General features: G+C 48.7%; 2 protein-coding genes across 9 annotated transcripts in view; one reads left to right on the top strand and one right to left on the bottom strand.

The window, feature by feature from the left end:
* Positions 1-6,790, top strand: part of DENND2A (DENN domain containing 2A) — a 79,750-nt gene extending 72,960 nt beyond the window's left edge. For 4 of the 6 annotated variants that reach the window (XM_073322462.2, XM_073322452.2, XM_073322471.2 and 1 more), the window contains 5 exons: positions 1,216-1,257; positions 2,805-2,922; positions 3,693-3,932; positions 5,111-5,197; positions 6,035-6,790. In XM_073322462.2, the coding sequence (XP_073178563.1) occupies positions 1,216-1,257; positions 2,805-2,922; positions 3,693-3,932; positions 5,111-5,197; positions 6,035-6,066 (519 nt within the window). In that variant the 3' untranslated portion in view covers positions 6,067-6,790. The other 2 variants (XR_012156063.1, XM_073322491.2) reach the window with 2 other exon arrangements.
* Positions 6,791-14,401: 7,611 nt separating this feature from the next.
* The window catches only part of LOC140902437 (uncharacterized), a 57,968-nt gene continuing 55,178 nt past the window's right edge, over positions 14,402-17,191 (bottom strand). For all 3 annotated transcript variants that reach the window (XM_073322547.2, XM_073322513.2, XM_073322504.2), the window contains one exon: positions 14,402-14,793. Coding sequence is in view for 2 of the 3 variants with exons in the window: in XM_073322513.2 (XP_073178614.2) it covers positions 14,762-14,793 (32 nt within the window). In the remaining variant the exon portion in view is untranslated. The remainder of the gene's footprint in view (positions 14,794-17,191) is intronic.

Here is a 17,191-nt window from a genome sequence, read left to right on the forward strand (position 1 = left end):
TCTTTTTAGAGATTGTCCAGGGCCTGGGATGGTTGTAGTTAGTACGGTTTCAGAGTAACAGCCGCGTTAGTCTGTATTCGCAAAAAGAAAAGGAGTACTTGTGGCACCTTAGAGACTAACCAATTTATTTGAGCATAAGCTTTCGTGAGCTGCTGTAGCTCACGAAAGCTTATGCTCAAATAAAGTGGTTAGTCTCTAAGGTGCCACAAGTACTCCTTTTCTTTTTGTAGTTAGTACAGGCGTCTGTCTGACTGGCTGTATCAATCCGTTGTCTCTTGTCTTATACTTAGATTACAAGCTCTTTGGAGAAGGACTGTGTTTTAGTTCTGTTTGTACAGCACCTAGCACAATGTGGTCTGGTCTGTGACTGGGGCTCTTAGGTGCTCCCAAATTACAAATGAATAATAATTATAAGCAGACCTGTAAATAAATGAATAACTCTGAACAGTGGTGTGCCAGGGCAAACACACACACACAGCGTGACAGATCATAACATTTTCAGCCTCACATCCAAAGTGTTCCTAGACTCCAGTGCAGGAAAAACCTTTGGTGGGCTACAACCTTCTGCCCATTAGTGGCACTGATGGTGGTAAGGTGTTAAGGGAAATAATCTTTTAAAGACAAGCTAAGATCAGCGACTCTGTTTTTCTCCCCACTTCACACCTGCTCTATAACTACCAACACTGTTCATACAGAGCTGATCTTTGCAAAGTCATACTAAGCAATTACTTCCAATATTCCTGTGGCAATGAATTCCACAGATTACATATGATGTGTTTAGTTTTTTTTAAATTGCATTGCTTTGTTTTGTGCGATAGGGTAAATACTAAGTAGGAGTTAATGATAAAGCCCCATATTATTTTGGTCCCTCACTCATCATTGGCTGTGTAAAATAGTCTGTGGCTTCTTTGTAAAGCTTTTCGCTTAGACAATAGATCTGACTGTGTTCTAGTCTAAGGTTTTGGGATATGTGGGGGAGAAGTGAAGGGAGGAGGGTTAGGGAAGGCCAGCTTCTTTCAGTTCAAGCTGTCATTTTGTGGCTTGTGGTGAAGTGGTCAGAAAACCACAACAGGGGCCCTGCTGTTGACCAGTGTTTTATATCTCTTCCTGCTGCTGTGGTTCTGTGAGAGGGGAGGAGTTTTCCTGGAGAGCCAGGAAGGCTTGGGATAATCTCTGGTAACAGGAAATAACAATTCCCCATTCTCTCTTTGGTAGGTCCTTGTGGTTGACCTTGTTAATAACCGGTTCCTCAGACAGGTGAGTAGAGCTGTCCCATATGGGGCTTTTTTCTCCCACTTCCTCCATCTCCTTGCCTTGACCTGTATTTGCTTATTCTGCTTGCCCAGGCTGGGAGGCAGGATTTGATGGCAGGGGCTGTTTAACAGTAATGTCACAGTGCTTTGTGCTTAGGTAGCACCTCAAAGAATCTCAAAGCACTTTACAAACATTTAACCCTCCATAATCCATGCGAAGTAGAGAAGCATTATCCCCTTTTAACTGATGGGAAACTGAGGCACAAGGCCTGCAGAAGTGTGTTGTCCAAAGCCACAGAGTGAGTCACAGCCAAAGCTGGAAATAGACCCCCAGAGTCTCGACACTGTCCTTTGCTCTAAGCACTGGTCACCACTACCTTCTAGCGTAATATCTGCACCTTCCAGTGAAGATTGGTTTTAGTAGATCTTTCATTTTCTGTCTTCATTGGTCCCTCTCATGTTCCTCCCTGTCTAGTCCTTGCATTACTAGACCATAGTGGGAAGACAATAAATGGGAATCTGGACATCATTTTGCAGACAAATACGCCTCTTCTGATTCCCTTTGACCTGGAGCAGAGGAGCACGAATTTTGGGGTGTCCTGGAACGTATTCCTAGACCCGGAAGCCAGGTGGTTTTGTTCGTTTTCTAAGCAGAATCCAACTCCTCTGAATCACAAGCGCAACCCACAGAATTCAGGCTAGGTCAGGAAATCAATTGTCTGGTTAAGACACTGGACTGGTCCAGGAGCACCGGGTTCAATTCCCATCTCTGCCACAGACTCCTTGTGAGACCTTGGGCAAGTTGCTTTTCTCTCAGGGCCATAGTTCCCCATTTATAAGTGGGGATAATAGCACTGCCCTACCTCACAGGGGTGATATGAGGTTAACGGCTGTTTCTTATCTTTCAATACAGTTTTCGTCTGTCAGCCGCTCTGGCTATAGAGCCCTCTTGCAGTGGCTAGACCGTGGCAAACCCCTCCCTTCTGACTCCCCACTCTCAATCCGTCTGTGCCTCTCTCTCAATCCTTACTGCTCAATCCGTCTGTGCCTCTCCCACTGCTCCCTGCATGTCACTGTACGGGGCTGGGAGGGGGTGAAAATCACCTAGCCATATGCAAGTCTCAGCCTAGCCGCTGTGCCTGCCTAGCTGCTTGCTGGCATTGTTTGGCTGACTCCTGCTCCTGATATTATCAGAGCAACACCATACCTCCAGCAAGGCAGTGGGGTCAGGGCCGGGAGACGGGCGACACGATCGCAGATCTAACAGCTGAAACGAAAGGTTACAAATCCGTCCAATGCGAGGTGGTAGCTGGGGGTGAGACACCCACTTTAGTGCTTATAGAAGGGATGGGCAGCCCCGAATGGAAGGCACTAGAGAAGCGCCGAGTATTGTCCTTCTTGCTCTCCTGGTTTCGTAACAGATAACCTTCCGTGTCCTTGCCCCGTCTCTCCCTGACTCCACCGGAGCTAGCTGAGGAGAAAAGCAGGTTCCCGGAGCCAGCACAAGCCCCACCCTGAGAAGGTCCCTGAGTGTGAGCTTGTGTTTTCTAGATGGAGGACGAGGACTCCATCCTGCCTCGGAAGCTGCAGGTGGCGCTAGAGCACATCCTGGAGCAGCGGCATGAGCTGGCTAGCGACAAGGAGGAGGGCTCTCTGAATGGCAGACACGGTACAGCCTGCAGCCTGTCTGCTCGTTTCCATCGGGTGGGCCCGGCGGCCCTTCAGTCACTTCCCCAAAAGGGACGGTTTTCATCCCCTGGCCCAGGTTTGAATGGAAGATGCAGTTCGGTGGCTAGAAGCTAGCTGAGGCTTTGCTAAACTCTCCAGTGCGCTGGTGACCTTTGCTATGTGACTGACTTCCATGTGGTCTCCTTCAGCCTCCGCCCCATACATCCTCCCTACACACACCTGCCTTCTCCACAGCCAGGCTCCTTTGAGCTGAGGAGGTGGCTCTGGTGTCAGTCCTGGGAGTGCAACCTTCCCCTCCAGCCGGGCTGAGCCTGCCGCCTCCACAGCACCCCCAGCTCGGCAAAGCCTGCTGGACTCAAACAGCCCCTTGGAGAGGAGGTGGATGGGGGGACACACTGAGGTTCTGCACCTTGTGCATGTGCCACGCTGGATCACCTGCCAGGGTCCTACAGCCTACGTAGTGCTCCTGGGAGCAGCGGCAGGCCGCTCCTAGCCTTTTGGTGGAAAGTACGTGCTGAGGTGCTCTCTCTCCACAGCTGCTTCTCACTCTCAGACCCGTACAGGGCACAGTTCCTAAAGAGGCCGGCAGGGCTGGTAAGGTGGTGTGGAACCGCAGCCAGGAATGCAACTTCAAAGTAAACCAGTGTGCAGCCCCTGACTGCCCGGTGCATCCTCACAGTTCCACCATCAGCACCACCGTCACCTCATGGCTTTCTCTGCTTCTCTCCTCCTCCCCCGCCTCTTCCTTAGAATCCAGCCCCTTGAATGAAGTGGTGTCTGAAGCCTTCGTTCGTTTCTTTGTGGAGATCATGGGCCACTACTCCCTGTTCCTGACCCCCAGCGAGCGAGAGGAGCGGACCCTACAGCGGGAGGCCTTCCGCAAGTCTGTCTCTTCCAAGAGCCTTCGACGCTTCCTGGAGGTCTTCATGGAAACCCAGATGTTTGGGGGATTCATTCAGGAACGGGAGCTGCGGAAACAGGGGGTCAAAGGTTAGGGGCTCTTCTTCTTATTCCAGCGAGGCTTTTGGAATCTTTGCCATCCATCCCCTGGGAGTGGTGAGCAGCCAGCATCGTCCCCTGGAGCAGCACTGGCTGTAGCTCTGGGGTGAGGCCATGATGACCATGTGTTTTTGAAAGATTGCAGTGATCCCATCCCCCTTTGAGAGAGGTGTGGCCTGAGTATAGAACCAGGCACCGATAACTCCTGGGTTCCATTCCTAGCCTCTATCTCTGGTCTTGGATAAGTCACTTAAATTATCCCTGCCTCAGTTTCCCTATCTGTAACGCTGGGGGAACTACTACTTACCTCACAGTAGTGTTGTGAGGCTTAGTTCATGTTTGCAAAGTGTTTTGAAGTGATGAGCATTATTAATGAAAGCTGGGAAACAGTAGCAGTTTAGAGGTGCTTCTCTTAGCTTGTGAGCACCTTCTCATGATGTGTTAAGCAGCATAACTGTCTTCTGTCACATGTGGTTTCCCTCCCATTCTATCTTGAGTTTTTGTCAGGGATGCTACAGAACTAGCATTAGCTCCAGTGTATTGATATATAATGTATTTACTGTTGTTATGCCTCCTTCTGGGGATAGACATTTGAGAGAAGGGTGTCGAGGAGCTCATAACTACTGCCCCATGGCCTCTAAGGTTCCACTGACTTGAGGGGCCTGTCTCATCCGAACAGCTGGTCAGTGCTGGTTCAGCAAGCTCCTCTAAAGAGCTAATGACCAGTGGACATTGGAAATGGCAGAGGGATCAAAGAGCTTTTCCTAGAAGGTGAGAATGTGGCCCCCAAATGTTAATTCCTCAAATGGCCCCAGATTTTAGTCTCTGTACACTCCCTGTCAGAATTCTTTTGAAAAGATTCCTCCATTACCTCCACGAAGCAAAGATGATCAGTCTGGCTAGTCATGCCTGCATGAGGAAGCAGTGTGGTCTAGTGGATAGAGCACTGGACTGTGGCTCTGGAGACCAGGTCTGCCACTGGCCCGCTGGGTAACCTGGGGCAAGTCAGTGTCTGCTCTGTGAGCTGCAATTTCCTCCTCTGTAAAATGGGGATAGTGGGGATAGACTCATCTCCTTAGTAAAGTGCTTTTAGCTCTACTAATGAAGAGGTCAGTATTCTTGTTATATATTTGGAACCAAAAGGATTGTGGGGGTTTTTTTTGCCGCAGGTCTGTTTGAGGTACGTGCCCAGGAGTACCTGGAAACGCTCCCTACTGGGGAGCAGAGTGGAGTCAATAAATTCCTGAAAGGACTGGGTAAGATGCCAGAGCAACCATTGTCTTTTCACAGTGGTTGTGTTGCATGTTACTCTTAACACCAGCTCAGTGATTTGGCAACAAAGATGCTATTTTAGGTAGCGCCACTCTCCCGAGGGTTGTATCTGCCTTCCCCTGGTATGTTGCTGTGATGTGCCATGGGGCCTTCAGTCAGTGGTCAGGATTGGGCCACGTATTAACGTGCACGTATGTCAGTGGGACTGGGAGCTGCATTGCCGGGACCCTGAGCTCACTGCCTGACTCCCAAAGGAGGAAAGCTGGTCTTGTGGGCTAAGGCACTGGGATGGACTGGATCCCCACATGGGCAAGTCAGTTAATCGCCCTGTGCTTCCGCCACTCCCTGCTGAGGCGAGGATGAGGAGACTACCTCCCAGCCCTGTTGTGAAGATAAAGCTGTTAACAGCTGTAAGGTGCTCCGCTATAGCGCAGGCCATATAAGTACCTAGGGGGGACAGAGCGAAAAGAGGACTGGAAGTCCTTTGAAAGCACAACATTTAACTCCTGCCTAAGGGGGAAGGAAGGAGAAGGCTGTATCTTGTGTCCCTTTCAAATTGCCACTGGCTGGCTGACACATGCAGTGCTACTGTGCCTAGCTCCAGCAGGAGCCAATTCCTTCCTTTGGGGCGGGGGGGAGGGGAACTTGCTCTTGAACTAGATCCAGCATTGCTGGGGGAGAGGGGGCGGTGTGATTCCGAGGCAGCAGCTCTCCCTCCGTCCTTGCTCCAGTTGGCTCTGGGGGTGAGAGATGGAGCTCAGACTTTCTCCACTCTACATATCGCTGTGTAACGGCTGTTTTCCTCACTTCCTCTCCATCAGGTAGCAAAATGAAATTCCTCCACAAGAAATAAGAGTCACGCACGCCATCGTTCCATGGAATAGAAGGAGTTTACAATTCAGCAGAAACAAAATGAACTGTTACCAACCATTCCCACTTAGCCTGCTCCCAAGGGGGTAACAGCCCTGGATGCTGAGCGCTGGAGGCAGAAAGGCCAGGGTTTGCTCTTGTGTGCAAGTGGCCCCATGAGATGAACAGAGGGCGGTAGAGCAGCCTGGAGAGGTCTCTGGACTCCTACAGTAACATGCACTGGACCAAGCACTCTAAACTCTGCAGTAGCATTTTGCAGACCTCCAAATGGATTTGATTTCTTAGTTATTATACTTTTTGTTCTATTTATATTGGGGTTAGGAAAACTATTAACCATTGACACATGCCCTGCCTCCTTTCCGAGTGGCACTGCTGGATGTGATAATGGGGACTGGGGGGAAAGGCTGTATTACCCTGGCCTGAGAGCGAAGGAGGGGAGAAATAGAGGAAACATATGAAAACAGGTCTTGAGAAAACCGAGGACGCTGAGGACTGCAGGGATGCCAAAGGACACGGGCAGGGTGTGCTTACGAATGAGGAAAGGAGGTGGAGGGGGAACCACTAAACCTACTGATTTGCCAGCCAACTAATCGACCGCTATGCTCTGCAAGGCGGCTGTGTCAGCCTCGTGGAGAGGCCTTTCCTTGTATTGTCTAAGTTGAGAACCTTACACAGTGTAATTAAAAGTGAGTGGCATAAAAAGAAAACGAGTTGGGAATTATTGCTGAGAATTATAGATTTTTTTTTAACCCGCTGCTTCATTTATAGATTTTTTTTGTCTGCCTCATTTTGTATGTGGGTCAACAGGGCCATCTAGTGGTCAAATAGAATAGTTGTTTATCCGCCCACCCAGCCACCCACACACTCTGACGTTCCAGCACTCTTTCTGTTACAACTCTCTTATGTCTCTCACTTTCATATAATGCCCACCAAAGAGCTCTCCAACATGAGCCCTGCCCAGTGTACAGCTCTTAGAAACAGGCTTCCAGAAGTTCAAGTAGGTTTCCCTTTTCCAGACCCCAGGTTTGACTGGGGATCAGCTCAGGCTCAAAATATGCCTACTCAGCCAAGGCTAAAACTCTTCTGCTCTGATAAGACATGCAGTGTCTGTGGTAGTTAGCTTGTGATGCTGGTGAATTCCTGAATGGTTCTTGCATTCTACATGGGATCGGACTTCCATGTTCTGTGGAAAGTTACCATTTTTAATATGGGTGGTTAATTATTAAGTGTTACACAGTGTTTGATTGGCAGTGGTGGCCTGGCAGGACATGGCTGATGGCAAAGAAGGGGCACTGCCAATGGGTTCACCACCTCGGGCACACCTGGAGAGAACAGCCAACTGTGTCCAAGGCAAATTAAAAGTTTTAGGACTCACCCTTTGAAGGCAAGGTGTTGTGGTGTTAGAATTTGTATTTCTTCATGTGGGTCACTGGTAAAAGCGGTTTCATGACCCCTTTAGTTCCTGGTCCACTAGAGTATAGCAACTTATTACTGCTCCCAGCTAACGAGGTGGCTCCTTTTGTGGATGTGGTAGAGATCTGTGCTGCAACATTGAAGGTTCTCTGTGCAAACCCTGCTGAGGCTTCCCCGTGCCGGTGCTGTGCGGGGCTTTGGCATGTGCAGGGCTTGGCTCCTCTTGGCCAGCACCCCGAACCAGAGGGTCTTGGGCTTTCCTGGGGCACCGGCCCCGCCAGAGGCAGTGGGGGATGGAAGGAGCCTGCTGGCCAGGCTGTTGGTGAGCTCAGTGCTCTGACCAGGGGCTGGTTCTTGGCACAGCGCTAGGAGCGGCATGCACGCCGCTGGAGGGGGGGAGGGCGGTAGGAGGAGCAGCAGGGCTGGGGGGATGAAGAGGAAAAGCAGGGAGAGGACAGCGAGAGGGGGAGCTTGTAAAGGGCCCATGTGTGGGCAGCAGAGGCGACACTTAACTGCCTGGCGCCTGCCCGCACTCACCAGCCACCCCAGCTTGCAGCGTGCATCAAGTGCCGGCCGGAAACAGGACAGGGGGTGGGGCCCTGCTGGCCGAAAGCCAGCACGCAGCGGGGGTTGGCTGACAGAGCAACTGGCCCTGTGCACGGCAACTTTGTCCTGCCACCAGCCTTGCACAACCACCCCCATTGTGGGCCACTGGACCCCACCACTCACCGCCGGTGGGCGGGCAACTGGCGAGCAGAGATCCGGCCAGCAGCAGGACCCACCAGTACTGATGGGGGGGTGGGGGGGAGACAGAAAATACGGGACAGTTTGCCCGTTTTTAAGAAAAAGTCGGGACACCTGCAGGAGGGCTTAAATACAGGACTGTCCCTTTAAAAACAGGACGTCTGGTCACCCTACTGATGACTTTTGGGGCTGGGGGTTTATTACAGGTCCTCCCGTTCCCGGTCAGAACCCTGGGGATCTCCTCACTGTTTCCTTGTGCTTTACACCCGCCACCTATATGATCTCACATAAAACAGACCCAGGTAGGATTCCTTCCAGAGCTTGCACAAGAGCAAGGTACTGGATGGCTCAGTGTGAAACACTCTGTCTGTGGGTGTTAATCAGAGAGCTTCTGCAGCACTCTCACCCTCTGCTAGCCAGGGAAGCAAGCGTGTAGGCCCAGGAATCAAACCCAGGCCTCTAATGTGGCAATATAGAACATTAGGAGGACACTGTCAGACTTAAAACCATATTTTAAAAAAGAAATTGTTAGCAATGAAAGAACATTATGAAAGCGGGAGGTATTTTATAATCTAATTTGCTTTCACTGTTTCTAGTGTTTATTTTCTACATTACGCTCAGTTTGGACAATGAAAATAGACAAGCCATCTTCCCTTTTGTTTAGAGTTTGTTTAGGGTTTGGTTTAGGGTTTGTAGTTAATTTCATTTTTAGGCCCTAGCCCAATGCTGCAATGTCGGACTGCAAACACTGCTGGGGGAGTGGCAATACTTTTTAGCAAATTGTTTTCATTGGATATGCTTATTTGATGCAAAATGTTTCTATTGCTTTTTTTTTAAAAGATCAGTTTTTAAAAACCTACATTTGGGGTCTCATTTGACCCAAAGTGTCCCTTTAGCCATCAATGCAATGTTTGAAAACTTACAAGCTACAACTAGGGATATCAAGGGAGAAAAAATAAAATTAACTCCACCTGCACACACTGGACTAGGAGAGCTCTTTGGTGGGACCGAGTGGGAGAGTTTGTACATGACTTACGTGACTGCCTATTTTCACCTAGGATTTTGAACCTGGTCCCAAGTACCAGCCTAGCAGCTAAAAGAAGAAAAAACATGTTTAGCCTCACCACCACGAGGGGGAGCTGTGAAGAATGGGCAGGAGCCTGGTAGCTGCTTCCCGATCTTCTCCTTGCTCTGCTGGCTCCAGGCAGCAGCTGTTCCCCTCCTAATCATCTGCTGCAGTGAGCCATACTCCATCCTACCCTCTCTCTCCAGGTTGTGGGGGAGGGAAGCACAGGAGAATACAGGGCGTATAGCAAAGCAGATGTGTTGTGGGAATGTGGGGCTGTGCTCCCCCTCCACGGTTAGAAGTTCTTCCCTGTCTGGCATGAGAGCTCCCCTCTCTAGTTTGAGCATTGGCCTGCTAAACCCCGGGTTGTGAGTTCAATCCTTGAGGGGGGCCATTTGGAATCGGGGCAAAAATTGGGGATTGGTCCTGCTTTGAGCAGGGGGTTGGACTAGATGACCTCCTGAGGTCCTTTCCAATCCTGGTATTCTATGGTTCCTCCTTCAATATCTTTTCAACCCCTGTTCATGAAGACACCCAGATGAGGAGGGATGGGGAAGTCCTGAAGCTCACCTGCTCCCTGGAGAGAGCCCCAAGCTTTCCTTTGGGGAAAAAGGAGAGAAGCCCCACATCCACCCTCAGCGAGAAAGAGGGTGAGTGGAGATCTCCTGAGGATGCACGCAGGTAAGCGGAGCTTTAGGGATGGTGGAGTTTGGGGAAGGTGGATTATGGGGGAGGGGGACATCCCTAGAGTCAGAAAAGCATCCACATTCCTGAATATTCATCTGACACCCCTCCCCCAGACCATGGAAGGGCCTTGATAATACATATATTCAGCTTAAGAGCTGCCTACCTTTCACCAGAATCATGCATATGAAATTCCCCTCTCAGCACCTAGGGGACTGATGGCCTTTGATCCTTGTGTACTGGAGAGTTGTACCTGGAAAACGTCTTCAAATGTTGGCCCCTGTCTTAGAAGGAGCTGTGGTGGGTGCAAAGAGTGAGTGGTGGGCAGGGTGGACAAGTGCCTTTCAGAGAGATGGGTGATCATTTATTAGCTAATAGCTGTATGGTGCTTATCAATTTATATATTCACTGTGTTTGTACAGCGTGTAGTATAACTGGGCCTCCCTCCTGGTTGGCCTCTGGGCAATACCTCAGTATAAATGTGAGATAATCATAATATACAGGTATGATTATTATGGGGACAGTGGTAAATAGACAAACTTCCTTCAGGTCCTAAGAGCTGCAAAGTGGAACCCTGGATGTCAGGAAGAGCTAGAGCAGCAGCAAAACAGGGTTTAAGACTCCCAAAGAGCCTTCCCCCGGGAGACTGGGTTTGCAGAGGTAGTTTAGTAACACTAAATATATCCAAAGTTATTGACTTTTTACCAAACTTGGTACAATACTATTTCATTTATCGGGGTCTCTCTCTCCAAATGCTTTACTGAGTTAGATGAGAAGTGGAAGACAGAAATTGAAGCAAGCGTAAGGCATATGTTTTTGGATGGTATAAAACGAGGGAGCGTTGAGGCCACAGAGAAACTGTTCCAGACAGTAGGAGTTGCAGAGGAGAAGGCTCTTGCATCAAATGCAGTAGGAATGTGAGAGGGAGCTGTTGCTAGATGTGAGAAGGGAATGGGCAGAGAACAGGCCCCCTGAGGTAGTCTGAAGCAAGACCATGAGGGGATTTAAAAACAAGGCAGGTGATTTTGAAGGGAATAGTGAGCCTGTGGGATTGTTTGAGGATGGGCATGATGTGGCTCTGCTTTGTTGTTCATGTGAGAAGACTGTCATCAGCCTTCTGCATATGCTGGAATGGGGAGAGCTGGAATTAGAAGCCTGCAGTCCAGGCTCAAAGCTGCTAGAGGCTTGTCATCTTAATCACCCCCTCTGCTTTCGGTGCAGCTATTTTAGGGTGCCCGAATTGGGACGCTCGGCACCTGGCTCTCAGAAGTACTGTACACTCCGCTTAAACTCAGTGCTACTTAATTTCCAATTTTCCACAGAAGCCAGTAGTGACATCCACAAAAAATCAGTGGGGCCCGCTGCATAATGTAAGGTTAATTGTGTATAGTGGTTTTTGTTTTGTTTTGTTTTTTTAAACCTGTTTCCTTCCATCAATTACAAATTAAATTGAATGTGCTTTGTTCTTGAAGCGGGTAGAGAGGAGAACTCCACTGATCTTCTCTGTTCCATTCGTTATTTTATGCACCTCGATCGTGTAACAGCCCAGTTTCCAGTGGGCAAGTGCCAACATCACAAACCCCGCCGCTCATTTGTGGTTTGCTGGCTGCCTTGTCAGTAGCCTCAGCAGACAGGCTGATGGGGGCAAAAGGAGAATGGAGATTCAAACTCCCCTTTCTCTGCTAGGTGCCGTTCCTCCAGAACAGGGTTGAATCGATATCAACTGCTGCTGTCTCTGATCTGCAGATAATTTCTGTTTCTAGAGCTGTCAGCATAGCACCTTTCACCAGCATTAAATTCACTTAATTAATGTAAAATAATACAGCAAGTGGCAAGTATCATTTTGCTTTATTTAGAAGCTTTCCCATAGACCTGGACAAATCCATGCCCTGGGTCTTCATGTCAGATTCCACTTCCAAGTACTGTCACTTACAATCATTCTGTATAGGACAGATAAGCTACATATCTTCTACCTGCCATTTGAAAATCAATGACATTTGCAAGCAGTGACTTCTAGTGGGTTAGATGAATGGCTCACTTGAAGTCACTGATTTTGTTCTGTATTGCAAGAGATGCAAGCTGTCCACAATAATGCAATCAAACAAATAATCAGGAAAAAAAGTTAGAGACAACTGTGGGCTATAACATCATTTGCAACGGCCTGAAGAGAGTCCCCTGTTCATTATAAACCAAAGAAATCAAGCATTCTTGGGATTGTTTACAGTGTACTCATTTCTAGAGTCAACTACAGGGAGACCTCAACCATTTTAGTCCAAATATCCTGAAACCTTGTGTATGTTGACAGGTGGTGGGGTGGGGCTCAGAATCCAGATCTGTAATCAAAGTGTGTGACTACTGCAAGGACTTGACAGATATGAGCGATGTGTGAATGTACACACACAAAGCAGGGATGAGGCACTAGGAGTCCAATCCACTGTCCGCTGAAGTCGGTTGGAAAACTCTGACTTACTTAAGTGAGATTGGATCAAGATTATGGACCTTCTTCATCCCCAAGAACTCTCAGATTCTGGGACTTGTAAAGAGTAATTCTGGAAGCGATCAAAAGAACTTTGCAGCTACCAAAAATCTTGGTGGACTCCTGCTGTGGCGATTTCCACTGAAAAGTTTATCCTCACTAACCTAAAGCTGTTTCTCTATATTTAAAAAAAAAGGGTCAGGGAAATGTAGTGATAGATAAATGGGGAGAAACGAGTTTTTACAGGCCCCAGGCCAGCCAAACACTTACAGATGCAGTAAAGCACATGGCTAACCCACCCCTGTGCAGTGCAGTGTTCTATTCCCCTCTAGGGCCACATAGGGCGGTTGATGAACATGCTAGGGCATTGGTGAACAAATCTGGGTCTCTTAGAGCAGGTAACAGAGGCTCATGCTGTTAGACCCCCCAGGTCTCAAGTTATGTTTCCGCTCCCAATGGCACACCCAGAGTTGCTGCTAGACATCACAAATGCTTAGCTGAGTAAAGTACATTTGAAGTCAGTGGGACATAAGCACGTGCTTGGGTACTTTGCTGTACTGGAGCCAGAGTGGGGGAAGAACTAGGAAAGTTTCCAGACGTGTTCAAAATGCTAACTGCCTTCTAGATTCATGTTTATTTTGCAGATGGACATGCTGAAACTGGTGTTGTGAACCAGGCAGCTTTTAGCAAAACACCCCTGACAGCAGCCAGGATAAAGCAGGCCATAATTGACTCCTGGGGGGTTTCTGCATGACTGTGCGCCTGCAGAAAACGGCAGGGAAGCCGTGCGGAGGGTGGGGGTGGGACAACCATGGGCACAGGTTTTGGGGGGGAGGGGGATTACCCCCCCCAAACAGAGGTGAGGCATGGTGGGGGCACACAGGGTTATGTGCCACTGCCCCCCCCCCCATTTCTGCACAAGCAGAGCTGTCCAGCTGAAGGAGGCTGCCTCTGCACTCTGCTGCCTCTGCAGCTGAACGCCGCCTCCTGGGTCCTAGTGCAAGTTGTGCTCCCCTTCTGTGAGGTGGGCGCCTTCCTGTTTTCTCTGCAACAGTGAGTGCCAGTGGTGGGGCTGGGTAAGCGGAGGGGTGGGGGGGAAGAGGGAAGGGAGGGTGAGGTGGTGGGCAGAAGAGGCAGTGGGGAAGGAAGGGGGTGGAATAGGGTTGGGGGAGGGGAATGTGGGAGTGAAGGGAGGGGGATGGAGAAGAAAAGGGGATAGAGGAATTGATGGGGGAAGTGGGAGCCCAGCAAGCAGCATCCCCTCGGCAGCAGCTGGGGCTCCCCCGTTACGCAAGCCCATCGAACCCTCACCTTAGGACAAGCCCTACCACTGACCCCTCCAATGAGCCTTCCACACCCCACTGAGCCCCAACCAACTGCACCTGGACCCTCACCCCATCAAGCCCCACTCTCCCAACACCCGCAGCCCACCACTAAGCCCCCCACACCCAGACCGCCCCCCCACTGAGCCCCAATCACCTTCACCTGGATCCCCTGCAGAGTCCCATTGTGCCTGCACCCAGAAACCCACAACTAGCCCCTGTTTATCCTAATCTTACACTGAGCCTCCCGCACCCAGATTGCCCCACACAGAAACCTCTCAACCACCCCTGGATCCCCCCACACTAAGCCCCTCCACAATTGGATCCTGCTGGGTTGAGCCTGCCCACCCACACCTCGTGCGCCTGGTGCAGAGGGACCGGGCCCCAGGGTGTTTCTGGGGCTGGCCCAGCCCTTGCACTGTCAGGGTCAGGTGAAGCCTCACTGCCGAGTTCCTGTACGGGAGAGGTGGGGGCTTTCGGGTGATCTCCCACCTCAATGCAGCCAGTGGCCTGTGCTCCCCACTGCCATGCTGGAGCCACATTTATTTATTAACAAATATAATTTGCAGAATTTTAAGATATTGTGCACATAATTTTTATTTTTTTGGTGCAGAATGCCCTCAGGAGTAATAATTACAGCCATGTTCCTCTTACTTTGTGGCCTATGTTTAGCAAGACTAATGTAAATGTGCTCCTAAAGCCCAGGGGCTCAGTAGCCACTGAAATAGTTTCATTGGTAGACTTAAGGAAAGAGCTATTCAAATCTATGTACCATATGCAATGTTGAAGACTGTGAAAAGCAAGACTGTGAAATGTTTCTTGTATGGAATTCTTACAGCTTTGAAGTTTTTAGTTCAACATTTAAAATGAGAGCTATGAAGAAATACAGAAAGTTTGGGGCTCTAGGCTGCAGTACGACTTTTCTATCTTGGTATCGTGCTGTGTCATTCAAGGGTTAGCAGGATCAAGTACCTCAGGTGTTTTGTATGCATTGGTAGAATCCACCTACAGAGAAAAAAACACACACAAAGAAATAAGCATGATGAGGAATTGATTCGCTATAATCTCAGTTGTATTCCTCCTTCAGGCTTGGGGCTTGTATTGGTTTGTTTAGAGCTAACGGAGCTGCCAGTCAAAGAAACAGAAGCAGTCAATGTGTAAATAAGTTAAAATTTAAAAAATGAGCTCTAGTAACATCTATCCTTAATTAAACACCTATAGCAAATTCATATAGACAACATTTGTTTGCTTCTGTATTCATAATACTCAGCATTTCTATAATGTTTTCCATCCCCTAATCTCAATTTGCTTTACAATCAGTAATTAATTAAGCTTCCTACCATGCAGTAAGGTAGCTTTTATGTTCATTATGCAAATGAGGAAACTGATGCACAGAGCAGTTTCCCAAGTTCACACAAGACACCTGTGCAGATCTGGGAATAGAGCCAAAGTCTCCTGACTGCTACTCCAGTGTCTAAACCTCGAGACCATCTTTCCTCCTCACCTTGCTTACACTGACATGCTTAGCATCTTGTGATGGGATGGAGGGTCAGAGGACAAATCTGAGATCTTATTACAAATCTAAGGAAAGCAGCAGCATCTTTCCACAGATCTTTTTTAAAAAATTGATTTATATGGCACTAGGAATGTTTGGGGCCCTTACAGAATATATATGTGCTTCACAGGTCCCTGCCTGTGACAGGCTATGCAGATCTGGTCCAGGGGTTGATAGGGAAGGGGTTTCATGTTAAATAAAGGATTGCAGTTCTGCTGCCCTGAGTGCAGACACTTGCAAGGCGAGCAAGGTTGAGCCAGCTCTGGGGAATTAATCAATTCCCTCACTACCCTTTAATAAGGATATGCTGTGGGAAATTGAGCACTGAGTTTGCCAGTGAGAGTCAGGCTGTTTAGAGAGGCTGGGGGCTTAGGTCAGATCATGCCCTCATCCCCTCTGGAACTTGACTGAGAGGAGCTGGCCTTTAGATCTTTCTTTGGACTTGGTTGCAGCAAGCCAGGCCTTATGCCATCAGTTTAGCTGAGGAAACCCCTGTTTTGTGTTTGGCCTTCAAAGGGACAGGACACTCTTCACATGTACTTTTCTGTAAACACCACAAGGCTGTGCACAGTCCACTTAGCCAGGCAGAGTCTTCCTCTGCTCTGAAAGTATGTCTACACTTGGAGCTGGGGTGGGGGTGTTTCCCAGCTTGAGGAGACATACTTGTTCTAGCTCTGATCAAGCTAAGCTAGCTAAAAATCGCGTGGCTGCCAGCAACGCAAGTGGTGGGATGGGCTAGCTGCCCTAAGTACTTAACCCATCCAAGAGGATAGGCATGTACTGGGGGTGGCTGCCTGCTGCGCTGCTGCAGCTATGCTCTATTTTTAGCGCACTAGCTCTGATCAAGCCTAGCTTGAGTATGTCTCCCCAAGCTCCAAGCGCAGACTTACTCTAGCTGACCTATTAAATTGCCCCCAAAAGACTGCCCTCTAAAGGCACAAGTCAGGACTGCACCACACACAACACTAAATCGCACAGGGTGAGGACTCAGCTTGAATAATCTAAGTTAAAGTCTAAAATGCAGCTACTTGGAGCTTGTCTACATGGGAGAGTTTTGCCATAGTATAGTTATACTAGTATAAACCCCTGTGTGTGGACACTCTTATTCCAGTATAGGAATGGCTTTTTGCTGTTTAGCTTAATCCCTTTCTAAGCGACACAAAGAAAAACTAAAAAAAGGTGCTCTTATGCTGGAATAAGACTGTCCACGTGGTGGTGTTATGTCCATGTAACTATACTGGTTTAAGTTCAGACCTTAGGTTACACAGAAAAATTGTTCCTACAGAAAACAGGTTTTAGAATATCCAAATTTTATTATGACAGTAGATAGATATGCTGTTTAAGGTCTCCCAATGTTGTTCCTATGACTTCACAAAGAACACTTACACTGGGATTCTGTTGGTCTTTTGATGTTCTGGACTAGAGTGTCCACACAGGGTTTTGCACTAGTTTCATTAAATCTGTTTAAAATCACTCCTATGGCTTGTCTACACTACAGATGCTACAGCAGCACAGCTATGGTGCTGCAGCTGTGCCACTGTAGCACCATAGCGTAGACACTTGCTGCAGTGATGGGAGGGTTTTTTCCGTCATTGTGATTAATTCACACCCTCAAGAGGTGGTAGCTAAGTTATTGGAAGAATTCTTCTGTCAAGCTAACGGTGTCTAGGCCAGGGCTTAGGTTGGTTTAGCTATGTCTGTCGGGGGTGGATTTTTCCCAACCCTGAGTGACGTAGCTGGGTTGACCTAAGTTTTAGGTGTAGACCAGGCCTTAGTATACTTCTGAGTGTAAACCAGGCTCAGGAAAAAAGGTGGTGGTCTGTTTGATTGGAGGGTTTTTTTTGTTTT

Source organism: Lepidochelys kempii, chromosome 1 (assembly GCF_965140285.1).
Source record: "Lepidochelys kempii isolate rLepKem1 chromosome 1, rLepKem1.hap1, whole genome shotgun sequence".
NCBI classification, from domain to species: Eukaryota; Metazoa; Chordata; order Testudines; family Cheloniidae; genus Lepidochelys; species Lepidochelys kempii.